Here is a 21,060-nt window from a genome sequence, read left to right as displayed (position 1 = left end):
AGAAGGAAGTAGTGCTAGTTTTGTAAAACTGTATTATGTTTGTACAGATTCAAGTAACATTAAAATACAAATAATTGAACATTTTGAGGTCTGTTAGCTTTTTTTCAAATTGGGTTCACATATTTTGAATACTGTCGTAGAGGTGGCGAATGGCATAATATAACAGGTCATTTAGAAGGTAACTCTGGCCACCTGGCGCTAGCTGTAAGGCTAAAGGCAGGGATATTGGGGCTGAGGACTGGGGAGTCCAGAGGTTCTTAAGCTTGAGTTTGCCTCAGAATCACTTGGAAGGCTTGCCCAAGCGCAGATTACTAGGCCCTACCCGAGTTTCTGGCTCAGGAGGTCTGAGGGGGGTGCCCAAGAATTTTTACTTCTAAAGCTTTCCAGATGTTGCTGCTGCCACTGGTCCGAGCGAGGATCACAGTTTGAGAACAACTGCATCTATCTGAGAGGTAATGAGACTCTAACATATGTCAGCGGGAGGGAAGATGGAATCAGGAGGGGGGCAATGAACAGTTAGGGAGAACTGCTGGGACTCGCCGTTCTTTGGGAGCTGGGGCAAATGGAGAAGAAAGGATCTCGGGCAGTTGGCCGGGGTTTCACATTTAATGAAAGACAGACTGAAGAATGTTGGTTGGGTGTGCAGCGAAGGGGCCACCGGTGACTTGCTGACCTAAAGAAAGGGAACTTTCATGGCAAAGTGAGGTCAGAAATAGATGACCCAGGCTTCGAGGAGATACAACTGTCCTGTGCTAGCATCTAGAATATAGATTTCTTTAATTCTGGAATACTAGGTTGTATTCTGTATTATGGCTTATTTTAGCTGGCGATCTGGTTTGGACCAAACTAAAGACTTCTCTCGTATTGTGCATTGTGGTAGTTTCTGGCTTTCTCCCTGACCTTTTGTTTAGAAATAGATCTGACTCTAAAAAAGTGTCCAGTTTATTTCAAGCGAAACTCCCCCTTTTACTTATGTATGTATTTTTTTTTTTTTTGATCACTGTAGAAACCGTTTTCCTTGCATTTTATTATGTATGGTGATTTTCAAGTTCTGTCTGCCTCTTGGATCCTGCTTATGGGTCCTCAAGACAACTCAGATTTAAATCTAATTTCAGACTCGTCTAAGTTCTGTTGGCTTTACCTTGGGGTTTCCCTTACTACTGTCCTGAGCATAGTTTATGCGCTCGTTCCCTTTGATCTGAATAATAATATTTGTCACAAGAGACTTTGTTCTCACTCTTCTTCCTACTCTAGTTCCTTATGTGTACATCTGTGAGTTTTCCCAGAATGCGGTTCTGATCACAATATTCTTGTTTAAAATCTTCTCTGTGTTTAATAGTTAAGTCTAGTTTTCTTAGCTTAGCATTGAAGATCTTAAATCATCTGGCTCTGGGGCGCCTGGGTGGCTCAGTGTTTTAAAGCCTCTGCCTTCAGCTCGGGTCATGATCCCAGGATCTTGGGATTGAGTCCCACATCGGTCTCTGCTCACCGGGAAGCCTGCTTCCTCCTCTCTCTCTGCCTGCCTCTCTGCCTACTTGTGCTCTCTGCCTGTCAAATAAATAAATAAAGTCTTAAAAAAAGGAAAAAAAGAAGACCCGCTCTTCATTTAAAACAAAAAAACCCCATCTGGCTCTGACTTTTCTTTCCAATTTTAGTTTCTCTCCCTCATATTCTTCGCTGGATCTACACTACTCACCAGTCATACCTATGCTCTCTGCCCTCTGCTCTAAATCTGATTTATACTTCCCGATTAGCCCTACTAGCCCGTCTTCTTCATAGCCTTCACTACCCAGAAGTAATTTCTCTCAGTCTCATCAGTTTCCATCTAGCACTGCCTCTGTAACTCATTCTGCTTATTTTGCCCCCTATTTTATGCCTGTGATACCCATAATAGTGACGTAGGAATCAGTTGAATAAATGAAAGAATGGGAAGACAGGTGTCATGACTTAGTGCAAATAAAGTGGCGAATCATTTAACTGACACATAAGAGTATTCTTTACCAGTGAATGACTTTCACCAGTGAATGACTTTGACTGAAATTTTCTGTTGCTGCTGTGAGTGGGGATTTAAGGGGAGACTTCTTCAAAGTATGGTATATCAACTTTGTCATCTTTTTGGATCAGAAGTCTTCTTTTAACTTACTAGTTTTTGATTGTCTTCGATATTTCAGTGAGCTGAATACTATCCTTATTTATTTATTTACATTTAAAAAAAGATTTATTTATTTATTTGACAGTGAGAGGGAGAGAGAGAGAGAGCACAAGCAAGGGGAGCAGCAGGCAGATGAAGAGGGTGAAGCAGGCTCCCGCTGAGCAGGGAGCCCGATGTGGGGCTCCATCCCAGGACCCTGGGATCATGACCTGAGCCGAAGGCAGATGCTTAACCAACTGAGCCACCCAGGTGCCTCCAATACTATCCTTATTGCAAGATGTCACTTGTCTGTTATACTGTTATGGCAAGCTTGTGAATCATTACCTGGGTGACTCGTGTGTGTGTATAAGTACACATGTACACACATGAATTCTCACATTTTACCTGAGATTAATTATGATGACCAACTGTGTTTTTTTCTTTACCCCACACAGGATAAATTGGTGAGATGAACTAATTTCGGAGTCACTAGCCTGATTAATAATCTGGGCCAATTATTTTCTGCCTCTCAGTAAAGTCCATTGATATTTTCTGATTCTGCTTTCATTTGCTCATTGGAGTGTGCAGAAGAGGAGTGCAGTATATAAGTAATTATAGAAGTGATATAGGGTTTGTGGGTTACAATCAATTTTAGAGGAAGAAACATCTAGAACTAGCATAAGAAATTGTAATGCTATAAATTATAAAAATGCTAAAATGTTTCAAATTTAGAATAGAGTGATATAATTGAATTAAAAATTTTGTTTGTTTGTTTTTTGGCTGAGGATCAAGCATTTGGGACTTTTAAACAGTGTTAGTTTGGGGACCATATTAAGGACCATCATTATGATACTTGTGTTTAGTTCTGCCTGTATATGTACATTGAATTAGTTCCTATGGCAGTAAGGCTCACAGATATTTTTAAGAGAGCTGATAGCCAGTGTTTATTTTCTGGTTAAAACTGGTTCTTGATTCTCTTGAGCTTTATTTTATTAATAGCTCTTGAATTTGGACTTAGAATTGGTTTAATGTCAACTTTCTCCTGTTTACAAAGGGGAAAGCTCATTTATTTTTCATGCTTCTTTGTCATGTTGTTCCCTTTGCTTCTGAGAAAAGGGCACCAACCTATTTAGATAGGGAAGTTTAGGCTATTTATAAAGCTAGGCAGGTTAATTGAAATTGACAGCTTGGTAATGTCCTCCTTGGTGAATGACGCACATGGGCTTTAGATGATGTTGGCATGCTGTTTTCACTTATAGTCAGGAATCAGCTGGAGGAATTTGTGTGCTTTGAGCTTCAGTGTTGACGTAGGTATTGAGTACAGATATGTTTTAGGAAACATCTCATTTCCATATAAATGAAGGAAGACTAAAAAAAGAATTAGATGGCTTGCCCTTAAATTCCAGCTGTTATCACAAGGATGACGAAAATATTTCTTTTGACTTTCTGGAAAAACAGCTTTGGTTGTATTCAAGTGAAGTGAATTTATTGCAGGTTTATTCAGAAATACCGCTTGTATTCATTTTTGGGAATCTTTCTTCAGCCATGTGTACATAGATTTGAAAAACTATATATTTTGTGTGCAGTTCTGTAAACTCCAGGTTTAATCTCTTCAATTTTAGAGAGCTTCACTTAAGAAATTTGTAGTCACATTAATAACCTTGTTAATGTGATTTTAATAAAAGGTAGAGGAGCTACAGTGTTCATCTCTCTTATATGACAAAAACTGTGGGTTTTGGGGTTTTGTTGTTGTTTTGAGAGCATAAATGATTCACTAAAGATCTTATCTAAGTGGTGGCATTGACACTTTGTTCATCTTAAATAATTTTGCGCCAATGTTCCATATTTCTAGTAGTCTCTCATCTGATAATTGCTAATAGTAATTGAATTTCTTGACAAACAAAAGAAGATCCAATTTTTAAGCACCAAAATCATTTTTATTATACCCTTGAAGAGTTCTTTGTTAGTCATTAAAATGTAAAAATCTCTTTAAAGTTGATGCATGACTTCAGGAGCATAATAAGCAGGAAATGTTGAATGCAGCTGAGTTGTTTTTTTTTTTTTTTTAAACAACTCTTATCATAATTAAGATCACTTGAACTATGAAATTGATATAGTCAGTTGGATATGCAGTTGAATCTGGACTGGTGTGAGGATTTTCTCTAAATTTCCATGGTATGTACTTATCTATTTTTTTTTTTAAGATTTTATTTATGTATTTATTTGACAGAGAGAGAGATCACAAGTAGGCAGAGAGGCAGGCAGAGAAAGAGAGGGAAGCGGGCTCCCTGCTGAGCAGAGAGCCCAATATGGGACTCGATCCCAGGACTCTGGGATCATGACCTGAGCCGAAGGCAGAGGCTTTAATCCACTGAGCCACCCAGGCGCCCCAACTATTATTGAGTGTTTAAAGATAAATCAAACTGTCTGTGTTCTCAGGAAAGGAGTTTGCTAATTTTAATCTAGTCATTGAATCCTTGGAATTGATTGCTGGATCTGTGGATATTTTTGAATCTGCACCCAAGATTTTAGACTTCTTGATAACAGGGATTTTTGTATTTCATCCCTCCATTTGTTCATTTGGTAAAGATTTACTAAGCACATGGATTTGCTCCTAGTCAACTTCTGTCTTTAACTTTCTTCTCATCCATATTAATGACCCAGAGTTCTATGCCAAGAGTTTTCTGAGAAAGACAGGTGGGATCTATTCCAAGCCTTACAAGCATCTCTTTCTATTCATTGTTGCCCAGAGACATGTGGAGAATATTGTAAGGTAATTGTAGATATAGGTAAACTTCCTAAATCTGGAAAGCTTAGAACCTGGAGTCTTCTGGAGCCATAAATAGAATGCTATTTTCAAGTAAAAGCAGGATTGGACAGAAGATGATGTCCAGAAGTGATATAGATCCTAGGACCACTGTGGCCAACCCTGGAGGTGTTGGGATCTCTGGAGTCATATTGACCCTTTGGGTTGTCCCTAATTGTACTGAAATGACCAGACCTTTATACCCACACACTGATCAATCATTGGATAGTAGCCACCACACATGACCTTAAGCTATAAGTTCATTACAGTTGAAAGTTCATTATAGCCCCTAGAAACGGCTGACTGCTGGTGTCTGTTTGCCCAGAGCATTCTCAGCAAGCAGGGCAACAGGTTCTCCACACATAGGGGTCTGGGCTGAGGCCATCATGGTGCCCTTAGTAGGGAGTAAACTGTGAGCATTATCTTGATGGTAGAATGGCTTCTTCAGTTCACTTAATTTTCCAGCTCTGAAACATGAATATCCTGATTTAGGATGCTAATATAGGGTAAATTAGTTACGGCTAAGCTGAACATATTTCCCTTATTACTTTTTATCTAGGTGTTAATATTATTTAACTCTAATAATAGTGACTATATGTCTTTGTTTATTCAGAACAGCTGTTTTCCTGGGACTACAGAGTTTAGGCCTGTTGAGATCAATCACATCTGTTAATTATTCTTAGTATCCTTAACATTCCCAGACATTTCTGTTTGGAATGTGAATTGTACAGTCATTCTACCTAGCATTTCTATTTTTAAGATTTGTTTGCATGTTTATTCTCTAAATATCTTCCTAATGAGTAGAATACTCTATTCACTTTTCTACTTATTTTAAGAGGTAGAAGTATTCTGGATTAACTTTTGACTTTGCTTTACTTGATCCTAAAACAAATACCTTTCATCTTTATCAAATTCTTTTTTTTTAAATTTTTTTATTTTTTATAAACATATATTTTTATCCCCAGGGGTACAGGTCTGTGAATCTCCAGGTTTACACACTTCACAGCACTCACCATAGCACATACCCTCCCCAATGTCCATAACCCCACCCCGCCTCTCCCAAACCCCCTCCCCCCAGCAACCCTCAGTTTGTTTTGTGAGATTAAGAGTCACTTATGGTTTGTCTCCCTCCCAATCCCATCTTGTTTCATTTATTCTTCTCCTACCCCCTTAACCCCCCATGTTGCATCTCCACTTCCTCATATAAGCGAGATCTTATGATAGTTGTCTATCAAATTCTTTATTGGCAAACTTTAAAATGTAAAATCACAACATATTCCAGAAAGTCTGTGACTACAAATATTGTAATGTATTATCCGTCCCCCTCCCTATGAAAGTTATATCTACAATGGCCTTACCTGTGGTTTATTATTTAGCTTAATGAATATTAATCATGAATGTTTCATGTCCTTATTTACCCTTTTGGTCAGGGAATCTGGGACTTGAAGTGCTTCCCTGTTGGAGCTGATCTCTTTTTTCTGGAAGGATATGCTGACCTGTTTAGATTTGTGTCCTAAGAAGATACGTGTTGCTTAGAGATGGGCAGTTTTAAAGCTGCCTTTCCAGAAATTTTGTGGTAATAATAAATTTAATTTTACCCAAGGTAGATTTAATAACCTGCAGGACCACTGTGTTCACAAGGAAAGCTAGTTTAAAACTTGTCATGGGTTCCAAAATATGTCTGGGCACTGAAAAGAAGCAGGTCCTCACTGACTTTCATGACCTACCAGGAAGTAATGTTGTTACTTTAACCTATGACTGCTTGCTGCTTTTTTCCCAAGTTTTGTTTCTTTGCACTCTTCTCACTGTTTCTGAGCTAGTTGTGGCTTAAATGTTGTATAGGGAACTGGGTTCACTGGTGGACTTGGTTATATCCATCTGTGACTCTGGCTAGAAAAGCCAGCTTGCTGCTGGTTTTCTTTTAATATTTGGCGTTCCATGGTGGACAGTATCTTTCACGTCTCAGTGTGCTGCCAGTGATGTAATCATGTTCCCTTTACAAAAGAAGAGAACTATTAAGGACGTCATGGTATGACTTGATGCCTGATTTTTGTCGACAAATGAGATTCTAACACATTAGTTATTTAAATAACCAAACATCTGGCATTCTACACGTTTGCGTGGACTCAAGAGGTCATGGAGTTATACAAAGAGAGATAGCTTAAAATTGAAGCACAGCGAGCAAAACTTAAGAAGTTGGTATGTTGTATGGATGCCTTTTCTCCTAGGTACCTATAGCATCAATAGCAGTAAGTTTATCTGAAATGTTAACTTAATTTTACTCCATTGTTTGAGCTTTAGAAAGAAGTGATTTGGATAGTATTTCCTTTTTTCTGACTTAGAAAATCTTGTTGGGCATTGAAGATCTATTTCAGGGTAAAGATAGTTTTTTTTTTTCCCCTTTTTTTCTTTCTTTCTTATGAAATCGAAGCCCCTGACCACTTACCTAAACATTCATTGAGTTTGATTTCCAGCGCTTTGATGAAGCTGCCGCCTCCTTCCAGTTTTCCGTGAGCTTCAGAAACTAGGGTGTCATTAGAGTCAAGCTGCCTTTGAAAGTTAGGAATTACGACTGATCTTTGATTATATTTATCATTTGGATGAATGTTTTAAATGGTCATGTGTTTCAGGGCTACAATTCTATGTAACCACCTGACCTAAAGGGTGTGGTCTGTGTGAGATTATTATATAATCACATAATGCTACTTAATAGGAGTGAATTTGAGAAATTTGGTTCTAAATACCCAAAAGCTGAATTTAGTCACCTGAGAAAGTAAAGAAAGACTGGATTTCTGAATCAAAAGAAACCTAGCTTCCATCATTTAATTTTTCCTTTAAAAATAAACATTTATTAAGCACTATCACTAAATCAGTAAATTGATGAGTCCTGAACACTAATATAGTCCTTCCTTGCCATCCATTCATACCAGGCCACCGTTCTTCATTCCACCTTGGTTCACTGTCTGCCTCTCCAGGACTCCTGTCAGTATCCACATGGATGGTGTTCTCAATGATCTCTCTAGTGATCTTGTCCTTCATCCTACCTCATCCCCTCACTCTAACGTCCTATCCCAGATGTTATCATTATCAATAGTAAATAGTAAATAGTAATAGTAAATAGGTCCTTCCAGGATCTTAATCTAAGGCATCCCCAGCTCTGACTTCCACCTTGAACCTCCCTAGCTCACTGCTTCTAGTACCTCCAATCCAGCAACCTTTTGGCCATATTGATTTTTTTTTTTTTTTTTGGCCATATTGATTCTTAAAAGCCATGAATTCCACCACCCTGTCACTGTATCTCACTGTCCTGATGACCTTTCTTCCCTTTATACCCAGCTTAAATTCCATGTTATTATTTGCTTGGCAAAATCCGATCTCAGCTAAACCCATCTTTAAACCCTCAATCTTTTATTTTTATTTTTAAATTTAAATCCAGTTAGTTAACATATAATGTATTATTAGTTTCAGGGGTAGAGGTCAGTGATTCATCAGTCTTGTATAACACCCAGTGCTCATTATATCACATGCCCTCCTTAATGTCCATCACTCAGTCACCCCATTGTCTACACTCTTCCCCTCCATCAACCCTCAGTTTGTTTCCTATGCTTAAGAGTCTCTTATGGTTTGTCTCCCTCTCTGATTTTGTCTTTATTTTTCCCTCCATTTCCCTATGATCTTCTGTTTTGTTTCTTAAATTGTGCATATGAGTGAGATCATATGATAATTGTCTTTCTCTGATTGACTTATTTTGCCTAGCTTACTAGCCTCTAGTTCCATCCATGTTGTTGTAAATGGCAAGATTTCATTTTTTTAAATGACTGAGTAGTATTCTAGTGTGTGTGTGTATCTGTGTGTGTGTGCGTGTGTGTGTGTGTGTATGTGTGAGAGACATCCTCTGTATCCATTCGTGTGTCGATGGACATCTAGGCACTTTCCCTAGTTTGGCTGTTGTGGACATTGCTGCTATAAACATTGCGGTGCAGGTGTCCCTTAGGATCACTACATTTGTATCTTTGGGATAAATACCTAGTAGTGCGATTGCTGGGTTGCTGGGTAGCTCTATTTTCAGCTCTTTGAGGAACCTCCATGCTGTTTTCCAGAGTGGCTGCACCAGCTTGCATTCCCACCAACAGGGTAGGAGGGTTCCCCTTTCTCTGTATCCTCGCCAATATTTGTTGTTTCCTGACTTGTTAATTTTAGCCATTCTGACTGGTGTGAGGTGGTATCTCACTGTGGTTTTGATTTTTATTACCCTGATGCCAAGGGATGTGAGGCATTTTTCTTGTGTCTTTTGGCCATTTGTATGTCTTCTTTGAAGAAATGTCTTTTGTGTCTTCTGTGCATTTTTTGATTGGATTGTTTGTTCTTTGGGTTTTGAGTTTGATAAGTTCTTTATAGATTTTGGACACCAGCCCTTTATCTGATAGCACATTTGCAAATACCTTCTCCCATTCTGTCCATTGTCTTTTGGTTTTGTTGACTGTTTCCTTTGCTGTGCAGAAGCCTTTTATCTTGATGAAGTCCTAATAGTTCATTTTTGCATTTGTTTCCCTTGCCTTTAGAGACATGTCTAGCAAGAAGTTGCTGTGGCCAAGGTCACAGAGGTTGCTGCCTGTGTTCTCCTCAAGGGTTTTGATGGATTCCTGTCTCACATTTAGATGTTTCATCTATTTTGAGTCTGTTTTGGTGTATGGTATAAGAAAGTGGTCCAGCTTCATTCTTCTGCATGTGGGTGTCTAATTTAACAAATACCCTTTCCTAAACCCTCAATCTTAAGTAGAATGTTACCAGAGGAAAAACGTCATCTTGCAATTGATGTCACTTTTAGTCTGAGACTAGTAATCTCCAGGGGTCACTCTTGCTGCCTACCATCCTGCTGCCAGATCCTGGTCCTTTCACTTCTCCATTTTCCTGGATGACATTCCCCTCCCCTCCCCTCCCCTTCCTTCCCCTTCCTTCCCCCCCCCCCCCCTTTAAGATTTTATTGATTTGACACAGAGAGAGAGAGAGAGAGAGAGAGAGAAGGAGCACAGGTAGGCAAAGCAGCAGGCAGAGGAAGAGGGAGAAGCAGGCTCCCCACTGAGCAAAGAGCCCGACACCAGCCTTAATAGCAGGGCCTGAGATGGTGACCTGAGCCCAAGGCAGACGCGTAGCTGACTGAGCCACCCAGGCGCCCTCCAGAAGACTATTTCATACTCTCTCTCCTCAACACTGCCGCACACCCATCTTTACTTTTTACCAGTAATCTAGTTTCATGTTTTTCCAAAAAGATAGATGCAGTGAAGAGAGAACTTTGACAAGCTCTCGCCATTGCACACACTCCTGTATCCGCATCGGTGCTCACACATGCCTTCCTCCCGCACTCTGACTGAATGCAAGGGTTCCTGTCAACCTCTCCACACTAGACCCCTTCCTCCCCATCAAAGCCATAGTCTTGGTTGTTCTTCTGTCTCTTCATTTCATTAATTTTCTCAATCATTTCTTCCTTTCTTTATCGATCATTTTTATAAGCCTGCAAGTATGCTTTTTTATTGGTCTTACAGAAAAATTCCCTTTATTGACCCATATTTTTGTCCAGTCAGTTGTTCCTCCTTTTTTTCCCCCTTTACAACAAAACTTCTCCCAATAATTATCATTACTCATTGTCTCCTGTCTTCCCTCTCCCTCTTGATCTAGGCCTCTTAGAAGAGGCTTATAGGCCAGCACATTCTCCTACTTTTCCTCCAAACTCTTGGCTTTTTTTTTTTTTTTCTTTTCAACTTTGCTGATTATATTCTCACTGCTTGTCTTTTTAACATTGGATTTTTCCTCTATATACTCAGATACACTTAATTGGCAATCACACCCAGGCCCATGTTTTTTAGTGCTGTCTTGATGATGAAGACTTTCAACTTCTGTATCTAACAGTCTGTTTACGAGCTTTACCTTAACATCTGAAGGCATCTTAGATGTAACCTCTCCATAAGTGGTATTTCATCCCAGCATGCTTCATGGTTTGCCTTTCCTTAGTTAAGGGCAACTCTGTCCTTCAGCTTGCGTGGGCCAGAAGCCTTTGAGTCATCCTTGGTGTTTTTCTCTGACTCATGCTCTGTAACCATTTTATCAACAAATCCCTTCAACTCTATATTTAGACTATATCCACAGAGTCTCACACCTTTTCTGCAATTAGGTGTCATCATCTCTTACTGGTATGGTAGTATCCTGTAATCAGACTTGCCATGTCCCCCTTGTGTGGTTAGAGGTTATTCACCAAGTACCAGCTAGAGAGATGGAATGTAGTTGAGAGAATGGAAGGATTTTACTCAATGGCTTCCTGTCTCCCTCACCTAATTGTTGACTCACTCATTGTCATAGTTAATAGAGAGCTGACAGGGACCTGCAAGGCCCTGTCTGATCTGTGTCACCTCCCCATCCCATATTCTTCAACTCTTCAGCTTTATCTCCTATCAGTATTGCTCTTACTCCAGACCAGGCACTGGGGACTTCCTGCCTTTTCTATGATGTAATAAGAAATGCCCGTATCCCAGGACCTTTGCACTTATTGATCTCTATGCCCAGAACATTTATTCCCTCAGATATATGCATAGTGCACTTTCTCACTTCCTTCAACTCTCTCTGTATATGTCACCTCTCAGTGGGACCTTCCTGATCCTCCTATTTATTTATTTATTTTCCAATTTATTTATTTTCAGAAAAACAGTATTCATTATTTTTTCACCACACCCAGTGCTCCATGCAAGCCGTGCCCTCTATAATACCCACCACCTGGTACCCCAACCTCCCCCCCCCCCCCCCCCCGCCACTTCAAACCCCTCAGATTGTTTTTCAGAGTCCATAGTCTCTCATGGTTCACCTCCCCTTCCAACCCTCCTATTTAAAATCACAGTAGCCCTGGGACACCTGGATGGCTCAGTGGGTGAAGCCTCTGCCTTTGGCTCAGGTCATGATCTCAGGGTCCTGGGATTGAGCCCCGCATTGGGCTCCCTGCTCAGCAGGGAGCCTGCTTCCTCCTCTCTCTCTGCCTGCCTCTCTGCCTGCTTGTGATCTCTGTCTGTCAAATAAATAAATAAAATCTTAAAAAAAAAATCACAGTAGCCCTATCTCCTGTTTCTAATTATTTTACTCTTTTTAGTATCATGATTCTTTTGTTATAGATAGTAAATTGAGCCTTAGGGAGTTTAGTAATTAGTGGAGGTAGCACTGAAAACCAGATCTGTCTTGACTCATGGCGCAATCACTGCATGTGTTAATTTACCCATTGGGATACTCTGTGTACGGAGTTTGTATCAGGTTAATTTCACTATAATATGGAGGAAGTCATTATTTTTGTACAAGTTACGTGTGTTCTTATCCTCCATCATTACCTTTTTGGGAGAAGATAGAAACAGTTTTTTTTTTTTTTTTTAAATTTCTTTTCAGCATAACAGTATTCATTGTTTTTGCACCACACCCAGTGCTCCATGCAATCCGTGCCCTCTTTAATACCCAACACCTGGTTCCCCCAACCTTCCACCTCCCGCCCCTTCAAAACCCTTAGATTGTTTTTCAGAGTCTGTAGTCTCTCATGGTTCACTTCCCCTTCCAATTTCCCTCAACTCCCCTCTCTCCATCTCCCCATGTCCTCCATGCTATTTGTTATGCTCCACAAATAAGTGAAACCATATGATAATTGACTCTCTCTGCTTGACTTATTTCACTCAGCATAATCTCTTCTAGTCCCATCCATGTTGCTACAAAAGTTGGGTATTCATCCTTTCTGATGGAGGCATAATACTCCATAGTGTATATGGACCACATCTTCCTTATCCATTCGTCCGTTTTTAACAAACAGTTCATGTCATTGCAGCTTGTTGGAGAGAGTTGTTAAATTAAGCCATTTCCTCAGACCAAGCAGGCATTTGAGTAACAGTTCTGAGAAACTCAACTTTGCCACCTTCTAGCAGCAAAAAAGGCTGTACTTAGTGGCACCTGGGTGGTTTAGTCAGTTGACCATCTGCCTTTGGATCTGGTTGTGATCTCAGGGTCCTGGGATCAAGCCCCACATGGGGACCTCTGTTTAGTGGGGAGTCTGCTTCTCTCTCTCCCTCTGTGTTTTCTCTTTCACTCTCTCTCAAATGAATAGGTAAAATCTTTAGGGGAAAAAATAGCTGTATCTACGTCTTGAGATGACAAATACCTGAGTCCAGGGAACTCGAAGTGGCAGGAAATAAATAAGAACACTGCTCACCTAGTTAGGGAGGCTCAGACATTCCAGAGGTATGTATTCTACAGGAGACGGCTTGAACCTTACGACTAAGGAATTGTTCATAGTTCAGTGGAGTCCTGGATTTTCAGAGCGTATCAAGCTGTTCTCTGTCAAATAGGGAACGATGAGTGATAGAGGTCACAGTTTCAGAAGATAGTCACAGATGGTGATGAGTATGAATCATGCTTTTAAGTTTTTGCAGCTGCTTAGAGAGTGCAGACTACAGGATGTGTCTGGCTGGCATTTCCCAGCACCTGCCCTATTTGTGATGCGTATTCAAAAGGAATGATTGAGCTGAGAGTGAATTCTGTGCAACAAGAAGAACTGGTGTCCCTCAATTTTGGGACTGAAATATGAATCCCCGATCTGTCCACAGAATTCTAGTCACCTGGCCAGACTGTGGTCATTATTTGTGTCTGTCTACCCAGCTCCCTGAACTTAGGATTTTTCTGGTTATTGGTGGACAGGTGGTGAAATTTCAAATGAGAATTGAACACTAGTAACATATACCTTGTGTTTTCAATGTGAAGCCTGAAGTGTTTATCAAGCTCTTTTAGTTTGAAGAGTCTCAAACTCCAAATTCTGTATTTTTCTTAGTAGGTAGAGCTGAAATATCTGCTCAGCTCTTTGGGCTTCCAGCTGTTACCTGCTGGGTTCTTCACGTTTCCTGCAGCCATAGAGGTCAGCCAAAGATTTGGATGGAGTATACACATGGACTTTGGGGTACCCCTATGTGGTGTTCTTTTAGGGGCTTGGTCCCTCAATGTCTGTCCACTGGCACCCCTGAACCCCTTTCATTCTCTCATAGCTCCGAGCTAATAAAGACTGAGTCTGTCTTGTCTGAATCCTAGCAGTCTCTTGTCACAGAGAATGCAGAGTCCCCTCAGGGGCCAGGACTTATAAATGTTATGCTTATCCACTGCCCTTCCTTTCTTTCAAGGGTCAAGGCCTCTTTGGTTTAGGCTGCTTTTTGGCTCTCCAATGCCTTTAAGTCACTTATTTGTTACATTGTGTCCAGAGTTGATAATACGTGTGGGCAGGTTAGTCTGTAAAAGAGTTATTGGACTCCTTACTAAATTTGTAGCCTTCACAAACTGATACATAATTTTCATTGTCATTCAGTTCAAAATACTTTATAATTTCCTTATAATTTTTTTGAGCCGTGGATCCTTAGACATATTTAAAATTTTTTTCTAACTTAGGATTTTCTAACTCTCTTTCTGTTATTGACTTCTAGCTTAGTTCAGCTGTAGTGAGGGAATACACCCTGTTAGGATTTTAATCATTCAAAATTTGTTGAGATTGGATGTTTAGCCTAGTCTGTGGTCAGTGAATTAACTGCTTCCTTGTGTTAGGTTGTATTTGCTAATCATATTCCGATCTTCTCTAGTCCTGACTTTTTATTTTGGTATGCTTTTTCTGTCACTTACTGAGATTGGTGTATTAATATCTCCCTCTATATTGGGAATCTATCCACTTTTTCCTTTTAATTCTGTTAATTTTTCTTATTTGGAGCCTGTGTTGTTCCATGAGTGTAAATTTAGAACTATGTCCTCCTCCTGACTTGAACCTTTCAAAATGATGAATTTTCCCGCTTTATCTCTGGTAATGCCTTTTCCCCTAAAGTTTACTTTGTCCACTGATCCTGTGGTGACAACACCTTGTTTTGCTTAAGGCTTTCATTGTTTGTTTTCTTTCTTTTTTACTTAGGATTCTTAGGTTATCTTTATTGTCTCAGTGTTTTCTTTTAAGTAGTTGCGTTTTGCTTTCTTTTATCCCAGAGTGACAACCTTTCTTTCAGTTGAAACGCTAAGATTACTTACAGTTAATATAATAATTATGTTTGCTTTTAAAGCAGCCCTCATGCTAATTATCTTCTATTTCCTTCACCTTTTTTATGCTCCGTCACCATTAACTCTCTGAATTAGACTCTCTCTTGTGCTGTGTATTGTATCACTCCCATTTGTCATATTAAGACTAATTTTTCTTTTTTTAGGAAAAGATAGAGTTTTCAACACACCGTTGTGTGAACAAGGAATTGTTGGGTTTGGAATTGGGATCGCAGTCACTGGGGCTACTGCCATTGCGGAAATTCAGTTTGCAGATTATATTTTCCCTGCTTTTGATCAGGTAAGAAGGTTTCATTTTACTATAATTGAACATTTTTTTTTTTAAGATTTTTGTTTATTTATTTGAGAAAGAGTGAGAGAGTGAGAACACAAGCAGGGAAGGGGCAGAGGGAGAGGGAGAAGCAGACTCCCTGCTGAGCAGAGGGAGCCCCCCATGGGGCTCGATCCCAGGACCCCGAGATCATGGCCTGCGCCAAAGGCAGTTGTTTAACTGACTAGGCCACCCAGGTGCCCCTATGATTAAACATGTCTTAGGTTACATCCATGAAGTGTTGGAGTTTTGCTTCCACTCTCCCACCTCCGATCTTGGGGATTTTTTGGTCATCTTTGAGCTCATGCATTATGAGTTATTTTATTATGGGCATATATTTAAAGATCTAATAAAATGGTTAAGGAAAGGGATGAAAATAAAAGACTCCTTGTGACCTGTCCTTTTTCTCTCCCCCTAACCCCCTACCCCTAGATTGTTAATGAAGCTGCCAAGTATCGCTATCGTTCTGGAGATCTTTTTAATTGTGGAAGCCTCACCATCCGGGCCCCTTGGGGCTGTGTTGGCCATGGGGCTCTTTATCATTCTCAGAGTCCTGAAGCTTTTTTTGCTCACTGCCCAGGAATCAAGGTATCCTCATTTATACACTTTGTTTGATCTCTGTTGGATATTTCCATTCTGGTTTGTTCTGTTAACTAATATGCTTAGCCAGAGGAAAGCAAACAGGATTTGTGGAATTTATGTGAACTTAATTGCTTTTTTTAGAAAGGGAATATTTATTTTAGATCAGCTCTTCAGTTCCCAGGTTTATAGAATATTCTTGTTGAAGTAGCACTGGCTTAACCCTGACATTAATTTCACCAACTATAAATGATGAGACAGAGAACATAGTTGGTTTAACTTACCTCTCTTTCAAAGCTCTGTTTCTTTCTAATGGGGCTTTCTCACTTAACTGATTCTGGGTAAATTTTAATAGATATACGGTTTAGTACATATTTACTTCAAAGTCAGAGGGATAGGACTTTTGCTTCCATTTAAGAGAAGCCTCTGTTATCAAGATGTGTTTTCCAGGTAAGGTAATACTCCATCAAATAATTTTGAAGCATCTCTCTTTTAAAGCTGTCTGTAATAATCTTAAGTCTTCCACAATAGTTTAGGTATTTTGATTTAAAAAAATGACATTTGGGCATATTTTATGTTTTAATTTTTTACATTATCTTTTCCATTTCTATTTGCTAAAGAGCCTTCCAGGGCATCATGATAGAAACTCCTAGGTCCACCCAGGGCTGTATGTGTGTTTGAGAACATGAATTGGCTGTAAACATGTGTCTGTTTTATTTTTATAAAGTCACACTTTTTTTTTTTAATTGAGTGGAGGTTGCATAATTTTTCAGCACAAGATGGAAGCGGTAGGTTGGGACAGAAGCCACATTTGAAGCACCACTTACTTCATTATTATTTTTTAAAGATTTTAAAAATTTATTTCACTGAGCAAGTGAGCATAAGCAGGGAAAGCAGCAGAGGGAGAGGGAGAAGCAGGCCCTTTTCCGAGTAGGGAGCCCAATGCAGGACTTGATCCCAGGAACCTGGGATCATGACCTGAGCAGAAGGCAGATGCTTAACCCTCTGAGCTACCCAGGCATCCCTAAACACACTTATTTTTGTGCCTGAGCTGAAAACTGATTGACATTTAAAGTTTATGATCTTACCCAGCACTTCTAAGTAGAGATTTTTGTCCCCTCACAATCTCCTTTCTTCACTTGTCCCTTTCCCTCTTTTTAATCCCAAATGGAAATAGTACAAAATGCCAGAAATACATGAGGAAAGCAGATGAAGAGAAACTAAAGTAGGAACCTAAAGACATTGTATATTATGGTAAGCAACGGTGTTCAGAAGTCTTTTTTACAGAAAAGAGTGAGATTTGTGCTACTTTTTAAAAATAATCCTTCAGTTTAAAATGGTGTAAAATTGATTTGGAAAAATGTAGTTTGTTTCAAGGAATCTCATTTGAGTCTTTAAGGTAAATTCGGATTTATTTGAATAACGCTTCTCATGTAACACTGGTATTCACTGGTATTTACGTAATTATTTAACAGTTGTTAAAAACTAGACATAAGTTGTGATTTGAGGCAAAATGATACAGTAAGAGCTTAGGGTCTGGTGTTAGAACTGTGAGAGAAACCGTGGTCAAACAATCAGTGTAACTTTGGGCAAATTATTTGATCTCTTTTTTAATCCCTTGGTTCTCTTTCTAAATTGGGGAAAATAATAATAGTATGGGTTGCTAAGAAGAGTAGTATCCCCATAGAGTGCTTGGCCCAGTTAACACATGTGCCATCTTCTGTGATCATCCTCCTCCTTGTCAAAGGCCTTCTCAAGAAGGTTCTGGAGCCCTTTTATCTCAGCTGGAAGTGGGCAATATCCACACTTTCCTTTCAGTGTTGCGATAAGCGGACGTTACAGTGCCCAGATCATAAAGTCAGTGAATTATTTTCCACTTAGGAAATGAAGACCCTGTGTTTCATGGGAAAGGAGGAAATTTTGGTATCAAAATTGGAGAAGAGTTACATGCCCTTTGAAAGTAGCAGCAGGGTATAAGTGGAAAATATTTTTTTAATAGGTGAATTACAGGAAGATACTGACAACTTTGCTTCTTGCAGTTTCCTTTTAATATATGTATGGAAGCTTAGCTTTTTAAGAGAACAGTATCGTAGCTACTAGACTATGATCAGCATCTGATAAATACTTGTTCAACAATGGAATTTTTGGGGGATGGGACAATATGTAACATTTATAATGGTAATTAGGCTAAAAATGCAAGAGTTCTGCAATTAGTAATAATTAGTTACTGAAATATCTCCCCTTCTTATAAGTGAGTTTACTGGACTACATTTTGTATCAAAATGGTCTTTAAAAAAAAAAATCTGTTTTTGCAGGTGGTTGTACCCAGAAGCCCTTTCCAGGCCAAAGGACTTCTTTTGTCATGCATAGAGGATAAAAATCCTTGTATATTTTTTGAACCTAAAATACTTTACAGGGCAGCAGGTAAAGGTTTTCTTTATTTTATATTTGTGAATATCTTTATGCATTTTGTTTTACACAGCTCAAAAAAATTTTAACTTTTTTGTTTTGTAAGTTTGATTTATATTTTCCTTGCTTATAGAAAATTCTCATTGCTTTCTTCTGTATTTAGTTTGTCTTTCACTGTTTATTTTATGCTAACTTTAGGCAAAAATCCATCCTTCTGTTTTAGGTTCTAATTGTGGAAACAAAGGAGCAATGTGAAATGGTAGCAAGAACATAGAGGCTATGTTTAGCTACATAGTAGATGCTTAATGAGTGTAGGTTGAACGGAAAAGTGAATGAGTGCATTGTACCAAATAATATCAAATTTCCTTCTAGCTATAGGTCTTTCTCTAAATCAAGATATCTTTGTGCTCCCTTCGGCAGCACATATACTAAATCAAGATATCTTTGATAGCAAAGGGGGCACTGACAATGCTGTGGTTTCAGGTCAACACTGGAATGACTGTCTAAGGCAAATCGAGATGTTCAGTCACCCTACCTTAAGCATGAAATCATAATTCTGTAACCATTCATCTGTGACTGCTTCTTTATCACCTATAATGAAAATTTTTTTTAAAGATTTTATTTATTTATTTGACAGAGATCACAATTAGGCAGAGAGGCAGGCAGAGAGAGAGGAAGGGAAGCAGGCTCTCTGCTGAGCAGAGAGCCCGATGCGGGGCTTGATCCCAGGACCCTGGGATCACAACCTGAGCCGAAGGCAGAGGCTTTAACCCACTGAACCACCCAGGTTCCCCAAATAATGGAAATTTTAAATATCAAGCTATTCTATCTAAACTATATTTTATTTTGGATATAAAGAATATTGCTTTTGTAAATCATTCTTTTTCTCAAGTCGTTAGCTTTATTTTCTGTTGTGATGGGACTTACTTACAATAAAGGGCACAGATATTCAGTGTTCAGTTTGATAGCTTTTTTTTTTTTTTTTTGACAGTCTTACACATCAAGGTAAAGACTGTGAAAAACAAAATCTAGAATAATCTCCTCACTCCAGGAAGCTCCTCCTGTCTCTTCTCTGCCAGCCCATTTTCTCTAACCCAAACTTAGCCACTTTCTGATTCTGTCCCCGTAGAGTAGTTGCACATGTGTTAGGGCTTTGTAGAAATGAATCACACCATCTGTATCCTCTTGTGTTTGCCTCCTTTCTCAACCTCATGTTTTGAGATTCATTCACCTTGTTGCTTGTTAGCAGCAATTTATGCCTTTTTCATTTGCTGAGTAGTATTTCCACTGTATAAATTTAATCACGATTTATCCATTCTCCTATTAATGAACAAATGTCCATCACTGTTTTCAGTTTTTGCCTATTTTGTAGAAGGTTGCTAGGGACATTCTTGATCAGGTGCTTTGTAAACATACTCTTTCTTTTCTTTTGAATAATAAACATCCAGGAATTGGAATTGGCGTTTCACAGGGTAGATGTTGATTTAACTTGGTAAGAATCTACTGAAGAGTTTTTCAAAGGAGTTATGCCATTTTATACTTTCATTGGAAATTTTTCAGAGTCGCAGTGCTCTTAAGTTAAACATATTTTAAATGGAATCTTTACATTTTTTAGGAACTCTGTTGTGATGTATATGTCATTATGGAATTAAAAGTAACATAAGAATTTAAAGTCTTGAAGTGAATAGGAATACACAGATAGTGTACACTGAGTAGCTATTTGTTAATTACCTTAGATCCCCTATGGGTATTATATTTATAAGTCCTACCAACTGTGCTAGCTTATCAACTAATGCAGATTTTTGTTTAGTACATATTTAATAAATGGAGAGTGAAAAAGAAACTTAGGCAAGTAATATTCATTTGGCTGCAAATTTTGAAAGCAGGATTGGAAAGGGAAATGTATAATGTTACAGAATTCAGCTAAGAGCTTGAGAAATTTGTTGTAGCCTTGGCACTGGGAGAGAGATTATGAAAAACACTGATGAGGAATGGGGTTCAAAAGTTTTTCAGAAGTTTCCCAGTGATTATGTGCCATTTCAAGGACTTTAAGTCTGAATCTTTCCTTAGATCCAGGGGATCAGTAAAGAGTAAAACAGGTTCTTTCTCAGCTGGAGAGTTTCTCTACAGAAGAACGTAGTCTAGGAGAAAAGAGCTAGCCACCAAAACCTTCATATCCATCCATGTTCTCTAGAGCTGATCCCTGGACCAGCAGCCTAAGCCTCCTGGGAGCTTCTTAGAAATGCACATTGTCAGGCCTTGATTCATGACCTGCTGATTTAGAACCTCCCGAGTGAGGCTCAGCTGTCTCTTAGCGGCCCTCCCAGTGACTCTGACTCCAACTAAATTTTGAGAACCAATGCTGTATATCAATTCTGAAGCAGTAACTGATGCTGTCCATTTAACTTATTTTATTCTTGGCTCTTATATAGAATTCAGGATGCTCTTATCCCATAGTTTTCTTAGACTTGGCTTCTGGTTCAAATTGGTGTCTTACAGTTGACCGTATTTTGGCTGCTGCTTTTATTGGAGGGGAGGGGAGCAGGGGAGCTCTGCCTGTTCTGCCACTGATTCTTCATTGGCCTCCGTGCAGTGGCTCTCTCCATCTTTGTTCATCTCTCAGGTCTGCCTCACGCTGCTGGAGGAAACGTCAAACTTCCGGTTGTTCAGAATGATATAAAAAGGAATGGAGCATTTTTGATTCAGTAACTTGAGATGCTTTGTAGAAGA

The 21,060-nt window shown here is 39.2% G+C and overlaps 1 protein-coding gene across 2 annotated transcripts in view; it reads left to right on the top strand.

The window, feature by feature from the left end:
- Nucleotides 1-21,060, top strand: part of BCKDHB (branched chain keto acid dehydrogenase E1 subunit beta) — a 224,954-nt gene that overhangs the window by 27,527 nt on the left and 176,367 nt on the right. For both annotated transcript variants that reach the window (XM_044246705.1, XM_044246714.1), the window contains exons 4-6: nt 15,179-15,312; nt 15,775-15,930; nt 18,237-18,345. In XM_044246705.1, the coding sequence (XP_044102640.1) occupies nt 15,179-15,312; nt 15,775-15,930; nt 18,237-18,345 (399 nt within the window). The remainder of the gene's footprint in view (nt 1-15,178; nt 15,313-15,774; nt 15,931-18,236; nt 18,346-21,060) is intronic.

The sequence above is a fragment of the Neovison vison genome, chromosome 1 (genome assembly GCF_020171115.1).
Source record: "Neovison vison isolate M4711 chromosome 1, ASM_NN_V1, whole genome shotgun sequence".
Classification (NCBI taxonomy): Eukaryota; Metazoa; Chordata; class Mammalia; order Carnivora; family Mustelidae; genus Neogale; species Neogale vison.
Note: the sequence above shows the minus strand (reverse complement) of the source record. Positions and strands in the feature narration are given on the sequence as shown.